The following is a 20,118-nucleotide window of genomic DNA, read 5'->3' on the forward strand; positions in this document are numbered from 1 at the left end:
CCCCCTTAATTTTTTTAGTTTTATAACAACAATTAAAGAAAATTTGTGTGCGGCCATTTTACTCTTAGGTCGATTTCTTTTGATACCCTTCCCCAAGACAATTATAAACAATCCCAGGTGCTATAAGAAGCTACATTGTAAAGGAGAACCATATCGGTTCAGTGGTAAGCGAGATCCCTTGGTACAGACTTACGTAAATCCTGTTACTTATATAAAGGATTTAAGACAAAAGTTTATGTTCCTCTGGAATCTATACCTAATGAATTTGTATTAATGGATTTTGAAAAATGTTCAGACTGTTTTAAAAAGAAATTTAGACACAGCCCATAGTATGCTTAATAATCTAGGTTTTTATTCAAATCAACATAATATAAAGCAGTAAGTTTTTTTTGTCTGAAGATTAGCTGTTGAACCGATTGAGTTCTGCTTTAAAGGAAGCTTCATATATGTCCCGGACACATTTAGTTTTATATTTACTGCTTGGGATAGTTTTAGGCTATTTTCAGTCTTTTTTTTCAGCTTTTCAATACGATGCGTGATATAGATTGGGTATTTATCAATATAACCCGCGACTGTGACTTAACCATAGCCCTTACGCTCTCGTGGTCGGGTAGGTGATTAGTTCGGATCTTGGCAAAACACCACGTCAAAGGTAAATGTCAGATGTGCGTTAATAATTACAGTATAGGGAGAATGTCTTGATTCAAAACCGGTCCATCTAACAACTATGCAGAGTAAGGACTTCCAGACAAAGGTCATGCAATTAAAGGGTTGCTTGTATTTAGGGCGTCTGTAGGAATTCCTTGGCCAAACGCAACTCAACCCAATCAAAGGGTTTATTGATTGGTTGACCAGCATGGGGATTTGAATAAAATAAAATTTGTAGAAAATGAAGCAGATAAAGCCAGATCTTTGGTTCATGGTTTAGAATATCAACTTCAAGGTATTTTTAAAAGAATTAAAACATTATGAAAAACTAAGTTTTTTTGCTTGTCTCTTAATACCTCGCTATGCAAGGAATCTTTGTATCAGTCCCAGAATAGTTTTAAGCTATTTTAGTAGTCTTGGGATGCTTTAATTTTTTTTATAGCTCCGACATTTATACTTTTCTGGTTTTCAGCAATACTAAAAAATCATGTATAGCATCGTATTACATACAAGTTTCCACGAATATTAATAAAATAATCTTAAAATTAATACCAGTAGTATTAGCCCGGACCTTCTGCCCCTCGGGGCTAACAAAACGGATTTTAATCTTATAAGTTTTTACTTTAATATCTGCAGAAAGCTGTCTATAATGTATTATAAAAGCTGCGATAAAAAATATTCTTATTTAGAACTAGGCCGACAGATAAATAATTTGAGTGTCCAAGTTGAGTCAAGTTCGAACCCTGCACAAACTAGTTCAGGTCAGTAAATAACGGGGATGGAGGGGACATTGGACCAAAAATTACACTGGTACCCAAATATTTATATCCACAATATCTTAGTATTTGGCTCTGAAGCTTTAAACCACCGCAAGAACAGAGGCTATATTCTCTGAATAGTAGATCCCAATCGGTTCGCGGGTCGGACAGATTTCGTTCTAATTTATATTATACACTAGCGGCTTCGCCACTCGCCTCTAGTGGCTTTGCCCCAAGAGGTAATTAAAAAAAAAAACAACCACCACATTTTAAAGAAATAGCCTAAAACCACCACAGGACCAGTAGGTATATTCCCTAAAGAGTAGGTAGAATATAATCGGTCCAGTGGTTACCGAGATCTTAAGGGACAGACGGACGGACGGACAGATATCATTCTACTTTGTACTATATATTATTATTACCATACTGTATAAAAAAAAATTCCAGGGGGGGGGGTAATGAACTTTTTAACCAATGAATATAATTTACAGAATGGATATTTTGTTTATCATCATTGGGGATATACAGTGTACATCAATTTTCATCTAACGTCCTAAAACGTCTTATCCCTTAAGATCCCTGACTAATTCAATTTCGTTTAGGTTTGGAATGGAGCGGAGATATTTGTTGTATGATCTGTTGGGACGTGCCCGAGGGACATGTTATGCAGTGTACTGAAGGTATAATATCATATTTGTTGTATGATCTGTTGGGATGTGCCCGAGGGACATGTTATGCAGTGTACTGAAGGTATAATATCATATTTGTTGTATGATCTGTTGGGATGTGCCCGAGGGACATGTTATGCAGTGTACTGAAGGTATAATATCATATTTGTTGTATGATCTGTTGGGATATGCCCGAGGGACATGTTATGCAGTGTACTGAAGGTATAATATCATATTTGTTGTATGATCTGTTGGGATATGCCAGAGGGACATGTTATGCAGTGCACTGAAGGTATAATATCATATTTGTTGTATGATCTGTTGGGATATGCCCGAGGGACATGTTATGCAGTGTACTGAAGGTATAATATCATATTTGTTGTATGATCTGTTGGGATGTGCCCGATGGACATGTTATGCAGTGTACTGAAGGTATAATATCATATTTGTTGTATGATCTGTTATTATATTAGGTTCTCTTTAACAGGGTAGCTTATCATACGTCCCGGGAAGGTTTATAACTATTTTTTGGGAGGGTACCACCACCCTCCCCAGAGAAATCGACAAATAAAAAAATAAAAAAAACGACGCCCTGCGGACATGATTAACACCATCTAGCGGCATAAAAATATTTTTGGTAAATACCTACCTGATTTTAAAATAGATTGAAAAAAAATAATTTTACATGTCCCTAGAGGCCTCTAGGGGCGTAGCCGCTAGTACCTTTATAAGATGTTAATTCTTAAAATAATGACGAAAAACGTCAGATTGTAAATCAAAATAAAATATATTTTGTTTTGTAAGAAATGTTTTTTACGAGGAAAAGAAATAGCATGAAATATTTAAGTGTGTTTTAAGTGTCAGAATTACTCTTTTGAGTTTTTTTTCTTTATTTCAAAAAAAAAATTTAAATAATTTGAAAAAGGAAAAGGTCCATCTGGTCGTCAGTCTAAAAAGCATTTTGGGGAAAACAATATTCTCCTAAACAATGAGCAGCTACCTTTTAACTAACTTAGTCAGTAAATGTGTAAGGCTCTAAAGAACATAAATATTATATGGAGGGAATGTGTTTTTATTTTCTGAGACGGTTGAATTTCATAATTTTCTTATTTTAAATGCGACTTCTACAATCAAGCACAATCTTAATGGTTGGATAAAAAACTTTGGGTATAGTCCCTTTCGTGGCAACGCACCTTATGGGGCGATTCTTCGTATTTTCACAGTAGCTTTTCTCCTATTTCTAGCCCCTGCGGGGGCAATCACCTAACCCAATATAACCTAACCTAAAATAATCTATAAAAAGCCATTTAAAAATACGACGAATTGCCCCTTAAGGGGCGTTGCCACGAAAAGGACTATTCCCAAAACTTTGAGTACCTTCATTAAATCTTGATTGGTTGGATCAAGCCAATAATTTAAATCCTCTCCAAAAATAGTTATAAACCTTCCCTGGACCTATGAGAATTAACCCTGCTAAGGAGAACCCGATCAGTTCAGCGGTTAGCGAGATCTTTCGGTACAAACAAACAGATATCCTGTTACTTTAGTAAAAGGATTGTCTTATCCCTTATGATCCCTGTACTTTTAGCTATTGTGTCTCTTTGTAAACTTAAATACAAACATAGTTTTCTACAATTTCTTCAATAGTATTTATCTTTGTTGTCTTATCCCTTAAGATCTCTGGTAAAAATCTATACAATGTCAACACATGGCTAGCCAAATTTTTTAAGGATTTTGTTTGTCTGCCTGTCTGTTGATGGAAAGAAAAGACAAAGCTTCCCTGAAAAAGATGATAGAACAACAATTATTATAATTTTTTAGGTCACCTGTTATGTGGAGAATGTTTCAGTAATCCACAGATAGATACCTGTCCAGAGTGTAGAGTACCTCTAGGTCAGTATTTTTAAATTTGAATTGATCTACAGCCATGTTTCCCTCCAATATTTACTAAATACTAAAGGCAGTATTTATGATTTAAGAAATTATTAGGTATATTTAATGGGGTAGTTGCACGAAATGCATTTATATTTGAATTTAGTAAACTGCAATTTTTTTCCTGTTCAATGGTTTAAACTACATTTATAGGGCATATTTTAAAAGAATTTCAATTTTCTACCATGTAGTTAAGAAATATCAAGACTTGAAAATTGCATTCTTGTGATGTATGCAATTTGTGATTAATTTAGCTGGCTTTTTTTTCACAAAACAGCATGATGATTAATTGGCCGTTTGGTGGTAAACTTGTAACTTAATTATGCTTGAAATCAGTTTTCTGAAATGCACTTCATCTTCCCTAGTCTTGCTAAAAGTATCAAAATGATTTTTAAAGGTTCCGAGGAGTTCCTATTTTCATTCCAATAGGTCATAAGTTTTCATAAAAAAAATTATTGTTGTTAAAATCTAATTATTTCAGACACCCAGATAAGAAACCGAGCTGTAGAAAGAATAATCTCACAAATGAAAGCTTCTGCTTCATAATACAATTAAATTAAACACAGTAAAAATTTACATATGTACCATCTTAAATTTTAATGTACATACATCAGAGCTGTATCGTTTAGAGGTGCGCTGAATCGGGGCGATTCAGTTCAGCACACCATCGGATTATTAATATCAATCTTTAAATCAAAATGGCATGGGCGAATCAGCGCGGCCAGTTGCGCGGTACCAGCGCGGCAATGGCACTTAACGAGTGGCATTGCCGCGCCAAACCGGGGTGAACCATATTAAATAAATAAATATTTTTTTTAATTAGTTTAATATTTTATTGCAAAACTATTGTGAAAACATTTTTATAGTTATTTTTAAAATAAATTATATATTGTTTTATATAAAACACCGTACTGACCTGGCATAAGTTATAAAACTGTACCGGCATATATCCTATGGATATGTTATTGAGTGTCGCCAGCAATCTAGCAACATCACGCCGAAAACCTTTTAAAGATCCATGTTTTATAGCAGTGGCTGTGGCGCACCATCAGCGCACCTCCGGTTCACCTCTGAATCGCCCCGATTCAGTGCACCTCTAAAACGATTTAAAGGTCCAGCTCAGGAGTATTGTGATTGGTAAGTTATTTATCTCATCTTTTTATAGACAGTTTCCCGCGGATATTAAAATGAAAAATTATAAAATTCATCATTTTTTAGCTCTGATGAGCTGAAGTCCCGGCCTAACAAAACTTGAATAATTGTTTTTATTTTAATATTCGTGGAAAATTGTCTTTTATACGATATTAGAAATGTTTTTTTCAGTATGGCTGAGAATTGTTTCTGATCCAGAGGATATTAATCGGTTTTGCGGCCATACTGGAAATAGGTTTTTGTAGATTTTTTCTAAAGTTTAAAATATTTTTCGTTATCTGCTTAATAAGGAATTTGTACATACATGGGAGGAGATTCTAACCATCACTAAAGACTTCAATTAAGTTTAGCTTCATATTTTCTAGAATAAAAAAAACAATTTTAAGCATATTTACTTATACATTAGTCCTATGTAAAATGTACAATCTTTTTAATTATTATATGTCCGCCTAGCCTTATTTACAAGTGTGGCTACTCTACATAATTATGCCATGTCCGTCCGTCCATCCATTGCTAAGTAACAGTATTTTAAAGTCGCTGTAACATTTTTCCACCTACCTCTATGTTTTTTGCAGGAATAGTCATCGACTTTGCCTTCTTGATTTTAATGCATATAATTTTCTTCAATCTTTGCCAACGATTTTTTATTCAAGATTAAATATATACAAATAAACGGGGAAAAATAGTATTATCTCAGTTTTATGAGAGAAAAAAGTTTTAAACCAAGTTTTGTCTAAAAATCATGAAATGCGTTGTCGAGTTTAAGATAAAAAAAAATTTCTGTAAAATAGAATTTAATACTATACCTAATAGTTACTTATCGCATCGTATTATAGACAGCTTTGCTATACGATTTTTATTCTAATATTAGTCGAAAATTGTCTTTTATACGATGCTATACATGATTTTTCATTATAGCTGAGAATCGTTTCTAATCCAGCGGTTATTAATCGGTTTCAAAGCCATACTGGAAAAGGGCAATCGTCTATTATATAGTGTTAGAATCTTTTTTGTACACTAATGTAAACAATTGAACTTGCTACTCAAACTATATAATGAAAGAACATACATCTAACAAATTAAAATCTAAAAGAAATGAAGATTAAATTCTTACATTCTAATTATTTTAGTTTCAAGTGTTTTCTTAAAGTTTTGTAAGAACTTTAAATTATATTTTTCTTGTTTATTTAAAAGTTACAATTTTCAAATGATTATATCACAAAGTAGCGAAGCTACTCTATAATTCGAATTGTCTGTACGTCCGCCAGCTTTCTAAGATGACATTTAAGATAGACAGCTGAATTTCCAGTATGTAATTTGCTTTTGGTCCCTCTTTCTGTTATCGTATGTAAGGTGATTTTCTTTCCTTCTTTAATTTTCTATTTTCTTCATTACATTTTTTTGTGCTTTGCTACTTATGGATGTTGTCTTCCTTGTTTAAGTTATTGAAAAGATATATTTTGTTATTAATACTTAAACCACATTTAAAAAATGTTATGTTTAACCTTTGACATTTTTTGTCTGTAGCGAAGAATCTCGCTAACCGCTTACAGTTCTATATTACAGTGAAGCTTCTTATAGATCAAGGAAAGTTTTTTTTAATTGTTTTTGGTAATGGTATCTCTTCCCTCCCATAAAAAATTAACCCTAACAAAAAGTTGTTTACTTTTTTTCTAAAGCTTTAATTGAAAACAGGGGGTCGAGGGTCACTTCCCCTCCATCTTTAGTGCCTCTAAATGCGTAGCCGCAAGTATCTAAAAAAAGTGTTCTTTCATAAAACACTAGCGGCTACGTCCGTATAGGCCTCTAGGGGCACTTTTGGTGGTTAGGGGGTGAAGGTAGTCGACACCCCCCCCCCCCCTATTCAATTTTAGTTTAGAATTTTCCAGGAATTTTCTAGGGGTGATGGAATCTTTAAACGTTGGTGGTACCCTCCCCTAAAATATTCAAAAAAAACTTACCTATAAATAGCTATATTGTAAATTAGCGGTTAGCGAGAATTTTTGGTACAGGATAGATATACCATATAAATAGATAGTTATTCTCAAATTTTGATTGTCAAATGTATAAAAGTTCTAGTCTACCATTGTTTTCCTTAAATTACAAATAAGTTCTCTGTTATAATTATTTTGAATTTTTATATAAACATATATTCAGTTATTTCAATTATGTATGATTTTTAATATTTTTTGTGATATTCCCTAAAGTTCTTAGGGGCACAGAACCCCCCCCCCCTTCCTATTAATCCAAAGCATTACATGATTAAAATACCTGGATTTCTGCCACTTTAGATAGAAGTAAATTTGACCAAAGTAATCCCCCGTGACTTGTTATTATATTTTTTGTAAAAATAGTTGGATTTTTTATTATCAGCCCAATACATTAGAACACTTTTGTAATCGATGTATAATTACTTGGATTTTGCCCCAGATTTTTATGTACTCGAATAAAGTAATACTCGCAGCTGGCTAAAATTTAAATAACCATACCCCTGGATCAGGGGCGTCCAAGCTTTTTATTTTGGGGGGGGGTAAAATGGCGCGCGAAGCGCGCCGCAAATTTTTTTACACCCCCCCCCCCAAAAAATTTTTACCCCGGGGGTAAAATTTGCTTGTGGGGGGTAATTACCCCCCCTGAAATCTGTTGGCAGGGGTAAAATTTGTTTATCCCCCCCAAAATTTCCCCCCGGGGTAAAATTTTTTGAGGGGGGTTGGACTGTTTCTGGGGTAGGATTAGCGAAACTTTTGTCTTCCATTGTACTTATCATGTGCGTAAATAATTTATGTAAAGATCAAAATTCTAATTAGTTATCGATTCCAAAAAAATATGATTATGTAAACTTTTTAAAATGTTAATTGAGCAAAATGTCTTGGGGTTAAAAAGGTTATTTTTTTAATAAGGTCGTTAAGTATTATCTTTTTTGTTGTTGTTGTTGTACAAGGATGTTTAGAGTTGGGGGAATTCTGGAATAATTTAACAATGGATTTGGCTTTTTTTGGTCAGTTCGTTCATCCAGTAGGAGGGTATCGTGGTGGAAGGGGATTATCGTTAATTTAGCCAGCTGAAAAGTATAACTTTATTACCCTTAGTTTTATGCTATATAATTTGAGCAGTGTTCATGAAAAACATTTCAAAATTTCAGTTCTTTTTATTAATGTGATTTCAAAATGTTGTATCGTTTTAATGTAGTTGTGTTTTGGAGAGATTTATAAATTTGCAGTAATAAATTTACAGTGATAAATGTGGGTTTATTCATAGTTTTTATTAATAAATTTTGTTACTTTTCTATAGTTTGGTTTGCCCGCACACTTGAAAGCTCTAGTCGTAAATATTGGCATCGCGAATCTTCCTAAGGTTTCGTGATTTTTTTTTAGAATCGATTGTTAGAATAGCTAGGCCTGATTTTATGAAGCTTTTATATTATACCTAGGGTTGTACAGTGTACACTTAAAAAAACCGATTTATATCCGCTGGATTAGAACTGGCACTGAAAAATCGTGTATAGCCTCGAATTACAGACAATTTCCCACGAATATAAAAGTGAAAATTACAAAATTCATACCAGTTTAGCGCGGGCCTTTTGCCCTCAGGGTTAAAAAAATGGTTTTATTTTTTCATTTTAACATCCGAGGAAAGCTGTGTATAATTCAATAAATGACTATTCCTACATACCAATTGATATTGATGCGCATTACTTAAATTAAAAGTACACAATGTAACAAAGAACGGGGGGGGGGGGGTGTATGAGTTCTCATATGTAACAAAAGTTATTCAGGCAATAAACAGAATCGGCAGTGGATTAGTTTTCGTCTCTGAGATGTTGTAATTCTTATCTCAGGAGCAATATATAATAATAATATTTCATAGGCGTTAAACGTGTTTTCACAAGTTAGCATAAAAATTAATAAGCCTTTCAAACCTCTACAAATTTTGTCGACCACATCGTCCGAGGAATTAACTGTGAACCCCCCTCCCAACCCCTAAATGTTTACTTTTATTCAATATTCTATGTCTTTGCCAAATCTTCAGAAGTTGTTAAATAGCAAGAGTGGGAGAATAAGATAAAACACAATACATTGAATTTAAAAAATCAACAGCCAAAGGTAGTTTAATTAAAGGGTTGGTAGCGTATTTGAAGCGAAGCTTCCTTACAATACATTAACAGTTTATGATTTAAATGACATAAGATTTTTACTTTGTAATAAAACAAGTATGGTTATTACTAAAAAACTGACAAACAACCCTTTAATTGCAGGGCTTTTTAAAAAGGCTTCATAAATATTGCAACGTTCCTTGTGCTTTTTTCTAGTATGGTATTGTTTCGCATCGTATTACAGATATTTTTCAACAAACAATGAAATAAAAATCATAATATTGGTAACAGTTTTGTTAGTCCGGGAATTCGACCCCTTTGGGGATAACAAAACTCGACTGAACCTTACATTTTCTAATTTTACTATAAGAAAATTATTAATTTATTGGTTGGTTAGTAATGACACCCCATAAAAGAATAACTTCTTATGATTTGAGCCAAGTTAATAAGTAGAGTATATACGACTTACAGGAGTGATTCATAGTTCATGATAATAAATAATTTCTTTCTTTCAAAGTGATTTACAGTGAGTTTAGAATTCTTTCTGTAATTATATTTATATAAGAAGATAGACACAATCAGACATCTAAAAAGATAAAAGTAAGACAATATGGCCGAAAATAGTTGCACCCTTTCTGAAGATTATATATAATTACACCGTTTGGACACTCATCTTAATGAACCATCCAATCAAATTGAAATAAAAGTTGTCAAAGTTGTTTAGCCAACAAATAAAAAAACTTTTTTATAAAACTTTGGGTACCAGTGTAATGATAAGCCCAATATCTCTTCCTCTAATTAAGGAAATGCCCAAGTTATAAAGATGCTATTATAAAAAAAAATTGTTCATAACTTTGTAGTAAGCCAAATATTAACAAGGATGACAACATCCATAAAAGCGAAGCTCTGAAATGGAAGGACAAACGAACATTAACACTTGTAGATTGTCAGAACTGAATTAGCAGAATATTAATGCATCAGTACAAACAATATTTCAAGAAAATTTGTTGCAAAACTGCATAAATAGATGATACTGTTTAAGGGCATACTTACATTTTTGGGACTTGTTTATAGAGATGCTTTACTTATTACATTGTACCTTGTTGTAATAGGAATCAAAAAATCAGAAGAATCGGATAATTTTAACATACAAAAAATTGTTGTCAAAAAAGTTAAAAATCGACATGTTTAAAATGGACGTACGGACATTCTGGTATTGTTTATAGAGTTGCTACGCTTTCTTAATTGTACCTAACTACTATAGGAATCATCATGCAAAGTTTGGAATCCATAGGACAATTTTAACCTGTTTAAATTAACAAAAAGAGCTAACTCTCTGTGACGGACGGACCGACCCTAATTGTAGAAAAGCTTCGCTTTTAAAAAGATATTTAAAGATTTATTTTTGATATTTGTATTTTATATACTTAAAGTTTTATTGTATACTCGAGGGGCATTTGAAGACATCACTTTGACTTTAGTTTTAAAAGGAAAAGGAAAAAAATTGTAGCGGGTAAGGGTTATTTTTTAGGGACAATTTTACCCTCAAAATAGATACAAGCCTTCATAATATCGTAGCACTTTAAAAGAAATAAACTGACCCCCCTTATTTGAGAAATTTGAAAATAAGGAAGGGTGTAGTTGTTCTTCAATGTCTAACCCCCTGCAGCCCACATGTTGGGCTACCTAGTGCCTAAAATAACCTACCATAACCTGCGCCCCCCCTTTCCTTTATTTTTAGTATATTTTCAAAAATAGAGAGACAGTTTCTGTGCTTAGCAAGGCACTTTGAGAGAAAACTCCAATTGGACTGTTTATATATCAAAAATAAACATCAACAATCATAAAAGTTCAAAAGTTTTTGTGTGAGAAAGAAGAGAGAAAGATGTCCAAAAAGAGAAAAAACTTTTTGTGCGTTCAATTATAACTTGTAAAACTTGAAAACTATTTGTACAATTACATATTTCATGAATTACTAAAAGATTGGTAGTCGGATACTTGGTATTTACGCGACATTGGTTGATTTAGATTTACATAATATTAAGCTTAATATTATATCCTTTCTTTTAATTTACTAAGTTGTTTTGTTGAGGACAAAACAACATAGTTCTCTACTATCGGCTGCGCCCCTAGAAGCCTCTAGAGGAGGAAAAAGTCGACCCCCACCCCCAATTTTTAATTTGATATACCCTCTCCCAAAATATTCAAAAACATTTCTTGAACCTATAAGAAGCTTTACAAAGGAAAACTATTTCAGTTCAACGGTTAGCAAGATCCTTCGCTACAGAAAAAAAGCTTACCACTTTATATAACAGGTTAGGGGCTGCGCAACAAGTCTCTAGGGGCTCTTTATTTAAAGGGGCACTTTCATTTTTTGTCGAAAAGGAAAATTTGAAAAATAATTTTTTTTTTGCGGGTGTGAGGGGTTGGCTTTCTTAGGTTTGATTTCTTTAAGGAGGGTTGTGGTACCCCCCCCCCCACCCAAAAAAAATTATATATAATGCTTTCCCAAGACCAATGAGAACCTACACTGTGAAGGATAATTAGCAAAATTTTTTGGTTCAAACAGACAGACAGACATCCTCTTACTTTTATATAAGGATTTATTGTTAAGTTAATTAAAACGATTGTGTTAAGATACAGTATTTTTTTCCAAGGTTAATTCTAATGAAAAGTAAATAAATCGTAAATTTAATTTATAGCACCACAGTGTAGACAATATAGAAGGGAGGGAGGTGGCATTAGGCTGTTTATTACACTAGTTCCTAAAGTTTTACAATAACGTTTTCTTATTTGTTGGCTTAACAACTTTTGGGACTTTTACTAAATTTTAATTGGTTGGTTTATTAAATTGAAATGTTTCAACCACTAATTTTAATACATAGAAGGGGTAATTTTGGCACACCGACAAACGTCCTACCGCGACAAACGTCCTAATGCGACAAACCTCCTAAACGACAAAAATTCCTAAACGACAAACGTCCTAATGCGACATCTCTTTAGTAAAACGTCCTAAAAATTTTCAAAAATTATGAAATAAAAAAATCTTCCAAATTTAAGGACAAAATCCTCTAATTATAAAAATATTTAAAATATCAAATTCAAAATGGCGATAAAACACAGGAAAAAATATTTTTTAAATCGAATAACTTTAACCATAGGCTAAATTTTACAAATCTGTCCGACGGTTTTCCCAAAGTCTGTGTTGGCTATCACAAACGGAATGGTTTCGAACCCCAATACAACTGTGCATTACAAAAATAAACCTTTGATTTTCTAAATAAAAAAATATATATCTATTTCCTTTTATTTTAGAACATTTTTAAATTAAATTTGGAAGATTTATTTTTTGAAAAAAATTAGGACGTTTTACTTAAGAGATGTCACATTAGGACGTTTGTCGTTTAGGAGGTTTGTCGCATTAGGACGTTTGTCGGTGTACCGTAATTTTGAGTGTCATCAATGGGGATGTTCATCAATTTATCGGCCATTGTCTTATCCCTTTATATCCCTGCACCATAGTGTGAATTCACTTCCGCATATTTATATTCGCACAACGATACTATAGCATAAATAAATATCAGGGATGGAGGGGAAAATGTGTTGTAAATTTGAACTGTACCTAATGTTAATAACCCCGTTATTTTTATTCGTTGGGTTACAAACTTTAGATATTTTAATTTAATTGTGAATGGTTGGTTAAAACTAGTAGTGTCCAACTTTTTAACTAATATCTACAGAAGGGGTTAATTTGTTTATCATCATTGGAGATGTATCTCAATTTATCGTCAATTGTCTTATTCATTTAAGAGTAAGACTAAGTGGAAGGTCTGAATGGATTTATTATTAGTTGGATCTTACACCAGATAATCATATACTCTAATAAAGTGAAACTTCTAGCTGGCTCTAATAACCATCTACTCCTTTACCCTATCACTGAATGGACTAACTGACCAATAAGTGATTACTATGTTAGTAACTTTAATTGAAGACAATTTTTTGTCTGTCATAATATCCACGTATATTTTATATCCTTTATATTTAATGTGCAGTTCTTGTGATTTGATAATGTAATATTTTAATACGGAAGGGAAGGTCAACTGTAAACTTTTAAAAGGCAGCCCAAATTAAATAAAGACACATACATCAATAAAATTGCGAATACGCTAATTATTTTTAAAAAGTTAAATAATTTGATTACCTTGGCAACTATTTGACTCGTTCTGTGTTTATTTATGTTAACTTATCTTAAAACTATCGGCTACGCCCCTACAGGCCTCTATTGGTACTGGAGGTGGAGGGGGGAACTCACACCACTGCACCGCATTCAATTTTAGTTTTAAAAAGAATATATAAAAAAAATTGGAGAGGGGGTCATTCTTTATGGGGACAATTTCTCTTGGGAGTGTTGTGGTAACCGCCCCCAAAATAGTTGTAAACCTTGCCAGGATAAAGCTAAACTGTAGGAGAACCGTATCGGTTTAGCGGTTAGCAAGATCCTTTGGGACAGACACAGATCCTGTTAGTTTGATATATTGATAGTGATAACGCCCTTAGCACTTAGTGTATCCTTATTCAAAGAGGAAGGAGTAGTCAGAAAACAGCCTTAAACCATCTAGTCATTTAAATAAAAAACAAACAGCTTAAAACTCTCTCGGGATCTACGTAGAGCTTCCTTTTAGTGAAAAACTCAATCGGTTCAGTGGTTATCGAGGTTTTAATTGACAAACAAATCCGCTATGTAACAATTAAAGAATTTGTTTGAATGATATAAGACTCAGTGATCTAAAGGGATAAGACAATGGCCGATAAATTGATGTACATCCCCGATGATGATACACTAAATTCCCCCTTCTGTAGCTTAAAATTAATAGTTCAAACGTTTGAACACTAAGCTTATATGACAAACCAATAAAAATTCATTAAAGTCCCCAAAGTTGTAAAGCTAACGAATGAGAAAACGTTAATATAAAACTTTTGAGTACTAGTGTAATAAACAGCCCATTGTCCCCTCTCTCTCTGCAGAAGACTCGTAAATATGGAAATGACATCATAAAAATACGTGTTAACTTTTAATCCTTACAAAAACATGCTAAATCCTTTCTCTATGCATTGTACTGAAAACAAGGATGACAACATCCTTAAAAGCAAAGGACAAATGAATATTAACACTTGTAGAGTGTCTATATTGAATAAGCAGAATATAAATGTACTACTAACTCAACTTCTATTAATTGCCCCAAAAGGGAGAGGGAGGGTTAGGTTTTCTCAATGAAAAGATTTTAAAAAATAAAACAAAACCCTTTTCCCCTTATATTCAATTAATATAAGAAAATTAGTGGAGGTTTTAATGCTCGCTGGGCGCTTTGAGGGAAAGAACTTTGTTTTATCTTTTCTCTGTTAATCCTTGACTAATTACCCAGATTATGACACATACGTTTAATTACAAGGCAAGTATATGCGTTTTATTAATGGATATAGAATATTATGACAGGGTAAAATTGTCGTAAGTTTTTTTATACAGTAGAGAGAGGAGCTAAAAGCTATCCGTTCCGGACGGACGGACGGGCCGACCATATTTATAGAAAAGCTTCGCTTTTAAAAATTAATGTGTGGTTATCAAGTTCTGACACTTACAAGTGCTAATTTCCGTTTGTTCTTCCTTCTGATTTTAGAGCTTCGCTTTAATGGAAATTGTCATACATGTTTTTTTTCAAATATCTCTATAAATGAGAACAAGTGCACATTGCAAGTTGTTCTAATGCAAAATAAATTTAAATATATTCTCTTACAAAATTCTCCTACATGTTTTGTTTGGGTTTAAATAAACATTTATCGTACTTTTTTATTACGTCATTTATTAAATATTTAGTATTGTTTTTAAAGATATGTATTTCATAAAGAAAAGACATATACATACAGAATTACATATTATAGTACGAGACTTTTATTTACATCAACATAGCTTAGTAGCTGGAAATTAATCAGAAAAAACAGGAATCACTGTGTTATTAAAAACTCAAGAAAATCAGAGATAAAATTAGTTTCTTGCCCTGCATTTTGTAACAGTTTGAAGGAAAATTGGGTTAGGAGAATTGTATGGGCATGCAGGTTGTTTTTATTCCAATTTGAAATACAGTCTTCTTTGCTTAATTTGAGTGATTTGTCTTTTGCAGCTAAAATAAGATTGGATAGTTGAGTATATACATTTAACGAGAAATCATCATAATACATATTAAATAGGTAAAAGCTTTCTTTTAGAAAAATAAATTGAGGTTGTCCATTATTATACTTAATATCTAAAAAGACAGCTAGTTTATGAATAAAATAAGAAGGAAATAAACAAAAGAATAATGCATGATCTGTATTGCTTTCTGTATTACATTTGTTGCAAATATTTGAATCGACTAATTTGAATTTAAATAGTTTATTTTTGCTTGGTAGTGTGCGATTCAATTGTTCTAGATAAAAGTTTTTGAAATGTAATATAATTGGTAAATTAAAAAGTTTCTTAATAGTAAGTTCAAAAAGTTCCTTGTCAGGAAAGAACAGTTTGTCTCTTTTTCTTGTCATTATAGAAGGTAATTCTATGTCAATTTTAGATTTATACATTTGTTTGAAATGAAAAGAAAAGAGTTTCTTGTTCTTTACCAACAATGAACTAAGTGGGTTCAGGAACAGCTTGGATTTTTGCAGGCTGAAACTAGTAGCAGAGAAGCAGGGCTTGAACGCATCAACCACTTTTTGTAACTTGTTAATTAGAATTAGATCATGAATTGATTCATGTATATTGAGATCAAGAATTGGTAGATATAGAGCTTTGGCACCAATTTTTTTGCATTCTAAAATTGAAGCTATCGTGAATTTTTTTGCATTAGAAAGAATGTGTTTGTCATTTTTAGTAAAGGGTGTAGTAATATTTGCAAAATTGGATGTCAGAATGGGTGAAAAAAGACATGTTGATTTATCATGTTCAAGGTTGTAGAAAAATTCTAAAGCTTTTTCGAAATAATCGCCGCCCTTGCAAGGATAAAGTTCTTTGAAAGTTTTTTGATATTTAGTAAGAGTAAGAAAACTAAAAGTCTTTAATAATGACTTAATAGGCATGTGTTTGTGTGTGAAAATTAAGCCAATACTTGTGTCAGGGTGGTCAGATGCATACTTAAGACAACTCATAAAACTATTAATCCATATTGAGAAAGATTGGCTTTTTGGTAATAATAAATTTAATCCACCCCTTCTAAGATCTAATTCAATCCTTGGACGAGCGATTTTTGTTCTTGAAGTAATGGTACCATCTTCTTTTCTTTGAGACCATAGGAATTGCAGCACAATTTTTTGCAATCTTTGCAGGGTTTTCTCGTCAGGGTTGTAAACTCGGTAGATGTGATAGGCTGAAGAAGAAAGTAGGGCAGAGCATAGATTTCTTCTTTTTAGCAGATTGTATCCTGGCTTAAGGGGAAACCTTTTAGCTTTCTTTTCTAATTTATAACAAAGTTCATTATATGTCATTTCTTTAGCTAGTGTTTGATTAAAGGAAATATATATCCCTAAATGTTTAAAGTATTCCACGATTTGGCCTAATTTTGATAATTCACTTGGATATGAACCTTGAACTAAGATTTTTGTTTTGTCAAAATTTATTTGCAGTCCTATACTATTTTCTAATTTGGACAGAAGGTTTATAAGTTCCAACACGTCCTTGTTTTCTTTTAAAATGGTGCTTATAATAGTGTCATCAGCAAAACTTTTTGGTCTAACAGGGGTGGGTCCTATTTTATAATAAATATGTTTAATCTTAGTACTTTCTAAGCATGCAATAAAAATATGGTTGACAATAATGAACTTTGAACCAGAAAAATTTTTTTTTATTAGAGATTTTTTATTTTGGTGGGAGGTATTTACCCCCTCAAAATTGTTTGGGGGGTAAATACCCCCTCTTATAAAGTTGGGGGTGCCGTAGGCACCCCCAGGGTTGGGGTAAGGACATTCCCTTTTTTCAATGTTCTTCAAAGAAGCTTTTCATATAATTATATAAAAAAATGACGTCTTACTTGCCTGCCTTTGACCAAATAAAAAAGTATACTGGCCTACCATTGGTCAATTAAAATATATACTGGCCTGTCATTGGCATTGCAGTCTGTATATTGGCCTATTATTGGTCATTTGCATTGTATGACGTCATTTTTTTAGAGGTACCATAAAGAGCTTCTGCTTCAAAATAAAGTATCGGGCTTTCTGTGCTCCACTAGACACTTTAGGGAAGACCACCAATGACCCTAATAGAATTAGGGGTTATCTATTCATCTAAGCACTAGAGGCGAAGGGTGAAGCCCCTATTAATGCTATATATGGAGCCTTTTACTGTACCTATAACTTGTCGTTTTCTCTTTTTCTTTTTTTATTGACTAGTGGCTTCGCACCTAGCCTCTAGGGTTGTGCCCCAAGAGGTTTAATCAAGAGGTGTTATTTAGATTTAAAAAGAAAAACAAAATAAAAAATTTTTGGGTTGAATTTTTCTTTTTTTTTTGAGGGGGGAGGCGTGGGTAGTCGAACTCCCCCTTTTTTAATTTTAGTTTTAAAAAAAAATTGGGGGGGAGGGGCATTTTTCATTTTTCGTGGGGGTTGGGGATGTCCCACCCCCCAAGAAAATATCTTAAAACCAATAGGTATATCCCTGAAGAGTAGAGCCCAATCGGTTCAGTGGTTACTGAGATCTTAAGCTTCAGACAGACAGACGGACATCGTACTACTTTGTATTATAGATATATCTTAATTTCTCTCTCTCTCTCTCTTCTTTCTATCCCTCTATTTTTTTCTCTCTTATTAGAACTATCTCTCTCAATGTTAGTTACTCTGTGTTACTGCTCTTTTATTCTACTCTCGTAACTTTGTGTAAGTGTGTGTGCGTGTGTGTGTATGTGTGTGTGGAAAATACGATACCCAAGAGAGAAATGATCATTCAGTTGTCCGTCCATTTTTACCACGAAATGGTCTTTAGTTAATCAGGGAGGGAGGAGACATTGGACTGTAAATTACACTAGTACCCAAAGTTTTACTACTAGATTTTCTTATTTGCTGGGTCAAAAACTTTGGGTACTTGCAGTGTCCAAACTTTTCAACCAAAATTTTTAATCTACATAAAGGCCAATTTTGTTTACTATCATTGAGGATGTATAACAATTTATCATTCATTGTCTTATCCCTTTATATATACCTGATATTTATTATCCTGTTGATTCTGGAAATTATGTTGACATACAAACTTAGTAGTTTGTGTCGGTAATATGTTATTTGACAAAAAGTCATGGTACTTTCACTATAAGTACCTATCAAGCAATGAAAACCCCGAACCCCTTATTATTAAAATAAATTAAAGATAATAGGGAGATATTTTTTTCATGTTCCTTACTCCTACGGGAGGCCCTAATCTTGAGGGGATGACCTTTACTCAACATAACCTAACCTTACTGGAAGTTGTAAACAAAAAAAAACGCAAAACAACCTCACCCTACCCCCGTCTTATTTTCGATTTATTTATAGGGGTTGGGAGTTACTTTACTTAACCTGGCACTTTATGAGAAACCTCCAAAGAAAATATTAAAAGTGACACTTTTCTATGATTAGGGTAAGTCCGTCCGTACTTACGTGTATGTACGTAATTTACACATGTTAAAATTGTCATATCGATTGTAAACCTTTGTAAACAGATTAGGTACGATTTAGGATGCGTAGCAACTCTACAACCGTTTTTAAGAAAGTCCGTACGTTCATTTAAAACAGGCTGATAATTACTTGTTTTTTACAACTAATTTTTGTATGATATAATTATCCTACGTCTGATTTTATTGTAATGATGTTTCCTAGGACATCAAGGTTCAATAGTATAATCGAAGCATCTCTATAAATAAATCTTAAAAATGTCACTCTTTCTCTTATGCCCTTTTTTCATCTATATTTTTTGTGCTTCGCTACTTATGCATTTTTGTCATTCTTGTTTTATTTAAATTTTTGTTTAAATATTTCTTATGTATTGACGTAAACAAATCATCATACAAAGTCAAAAATTGATTCGAGGAAATGTTTGGAAAAGTACTCAAGGAGTGTAATAAAAAATTTAGGTTTTAATTTAAATGCTTTTTTTACACATATTATAGAGTCCTTGTAGGTTAATGATATTTTGAAAAACTTACTTATGAAGAGAAATTGTTTTATATAAAAAAAATAAATATTTATTAATCTAGCAGGAAAATTGTTTTTGTTTCATAATCCTAACTATAATAACAAAAAAGATATTAAGAAAATGAAATTATAACAGAATGATTTTTTATTCTAAAAAGCATAGTTAATCCCCTTTTAAATGATTGAGATGTCAGAAAAGTAGGCGGAGTAACTATCAAAACTAATCCCTTTCATAAATAAGGGTAAGTAAATAACCTGAAATTTGCAAATATTCAATTCATTCAGTAGTATTTTTGCCATTAAAAATCGATATTTTTTGTTGGAATAAAAATAAATAATTAGTTAACTTGTTTATGTTTATTTAAAAAGATATATAATTTGATGACAACAATGATTTTATTAACGATTTTTTATCAATGCTTTCCTTCAAAGTGCCTAGCGAGTACAGATTTACAAATTTTATTAATATATTGATTTAAAGGTTTTTTTTCTTGTCTAATTAATGTTGGTCTCTAAACCTGTTGGATATTTTCAGACAGTGTAGTAAACAGACGTAAGGACATACCCTAGTTATAAATTAGATGTGCTATTGAAAAATAGGTGTTACTTTTGTAAATGTTTGTTTTTATAACTTCAGAGCTTACTGGGCTGAGAGATTTTTAAAAAATTGTTCACGGATTTTTTA

The 20,118-nt window shown here is 32.5% G+C and overlaps 1 protein-coding gene across 10 annotated transcripts; it reads left to right on the plus strand.

Moving 5' to 3' along the window:
* The first annotated feature begins 213 nt into the window (after positions 1 to 213).
* On the plus strand, positions 214 to 8,399 carry LOC145325750 (zinc finger TRAF-type-containing protein 1-like). Of its 10 annotated transcripts, none has more exons than XR_013881570.1 (8): positions 214 to 347; positions 887 to 943; positions 1,338 to 1,409; positions 2,009 to 2,086; positions 3,896 to 3,967; positions 4,488 to 4,637; positions 5,119 to 5,143; positions 6,601 to 8,399. XR_013881570.1 is itself a non-coding variant. In XM_080168689.1 (6 exons), exons 1-6 carry the CDS (start codon positions 332 to 334, stop codon positions 4,550 to 4,552), a joined length of 360 nt encoding a protein of 119 aa, XP_080024815.1. In that variant the 5' UTR covers positions 214 to 331; the 3' UTR covers positions 4,553 to 8,399. The 10 variants fall into 10 exon arrangements, 1 of the variants encoding a protein (XP_080024815.1); XR_013881572.1 differs by having other exon boundaries at positions 7,450 to 8,399; XR_013881574.1 differs by having other exon boundaries at positions 8,248 to 8,399.
* Positions 8,400 to 20,118: the final 11,719 nt, after the last annotated feature.

The sequence above is a fragment of the Acartia tonsa genome, chromosome 8 (assembly GCF_053477335.1).
Source record: "Acartia tonsa isolate MP-2025a chromosome 8, ASM5347733v1, whole genome shotgun sequence".
Lineage (NCBI taxonomy): Eukaryota > Metazoa > Arthropoda > Copepoda > Calanoida > Acartiidae > Acartia > Acartia tonsa.

Bases quoted from the DNA above. Each gene is read 5' to 3' on its own strand.
- LOC145325750 (XM_080168689.1), top strand. The intron at 944-1,337 runs GTATTTTTAAAA...ATTCTTATTTAG, and splicing joins TTTAGAATATCAACTTCAAG to AACTAGGCCGACAGATAAAT. The intron at 1,410-2,008 runs GTCAGTAAATAA...AATTTCGTTTAG, and splicing joins CCCTGCACAAACTAGTTCAG to GTTTGGAATGGAGCGGAGAT.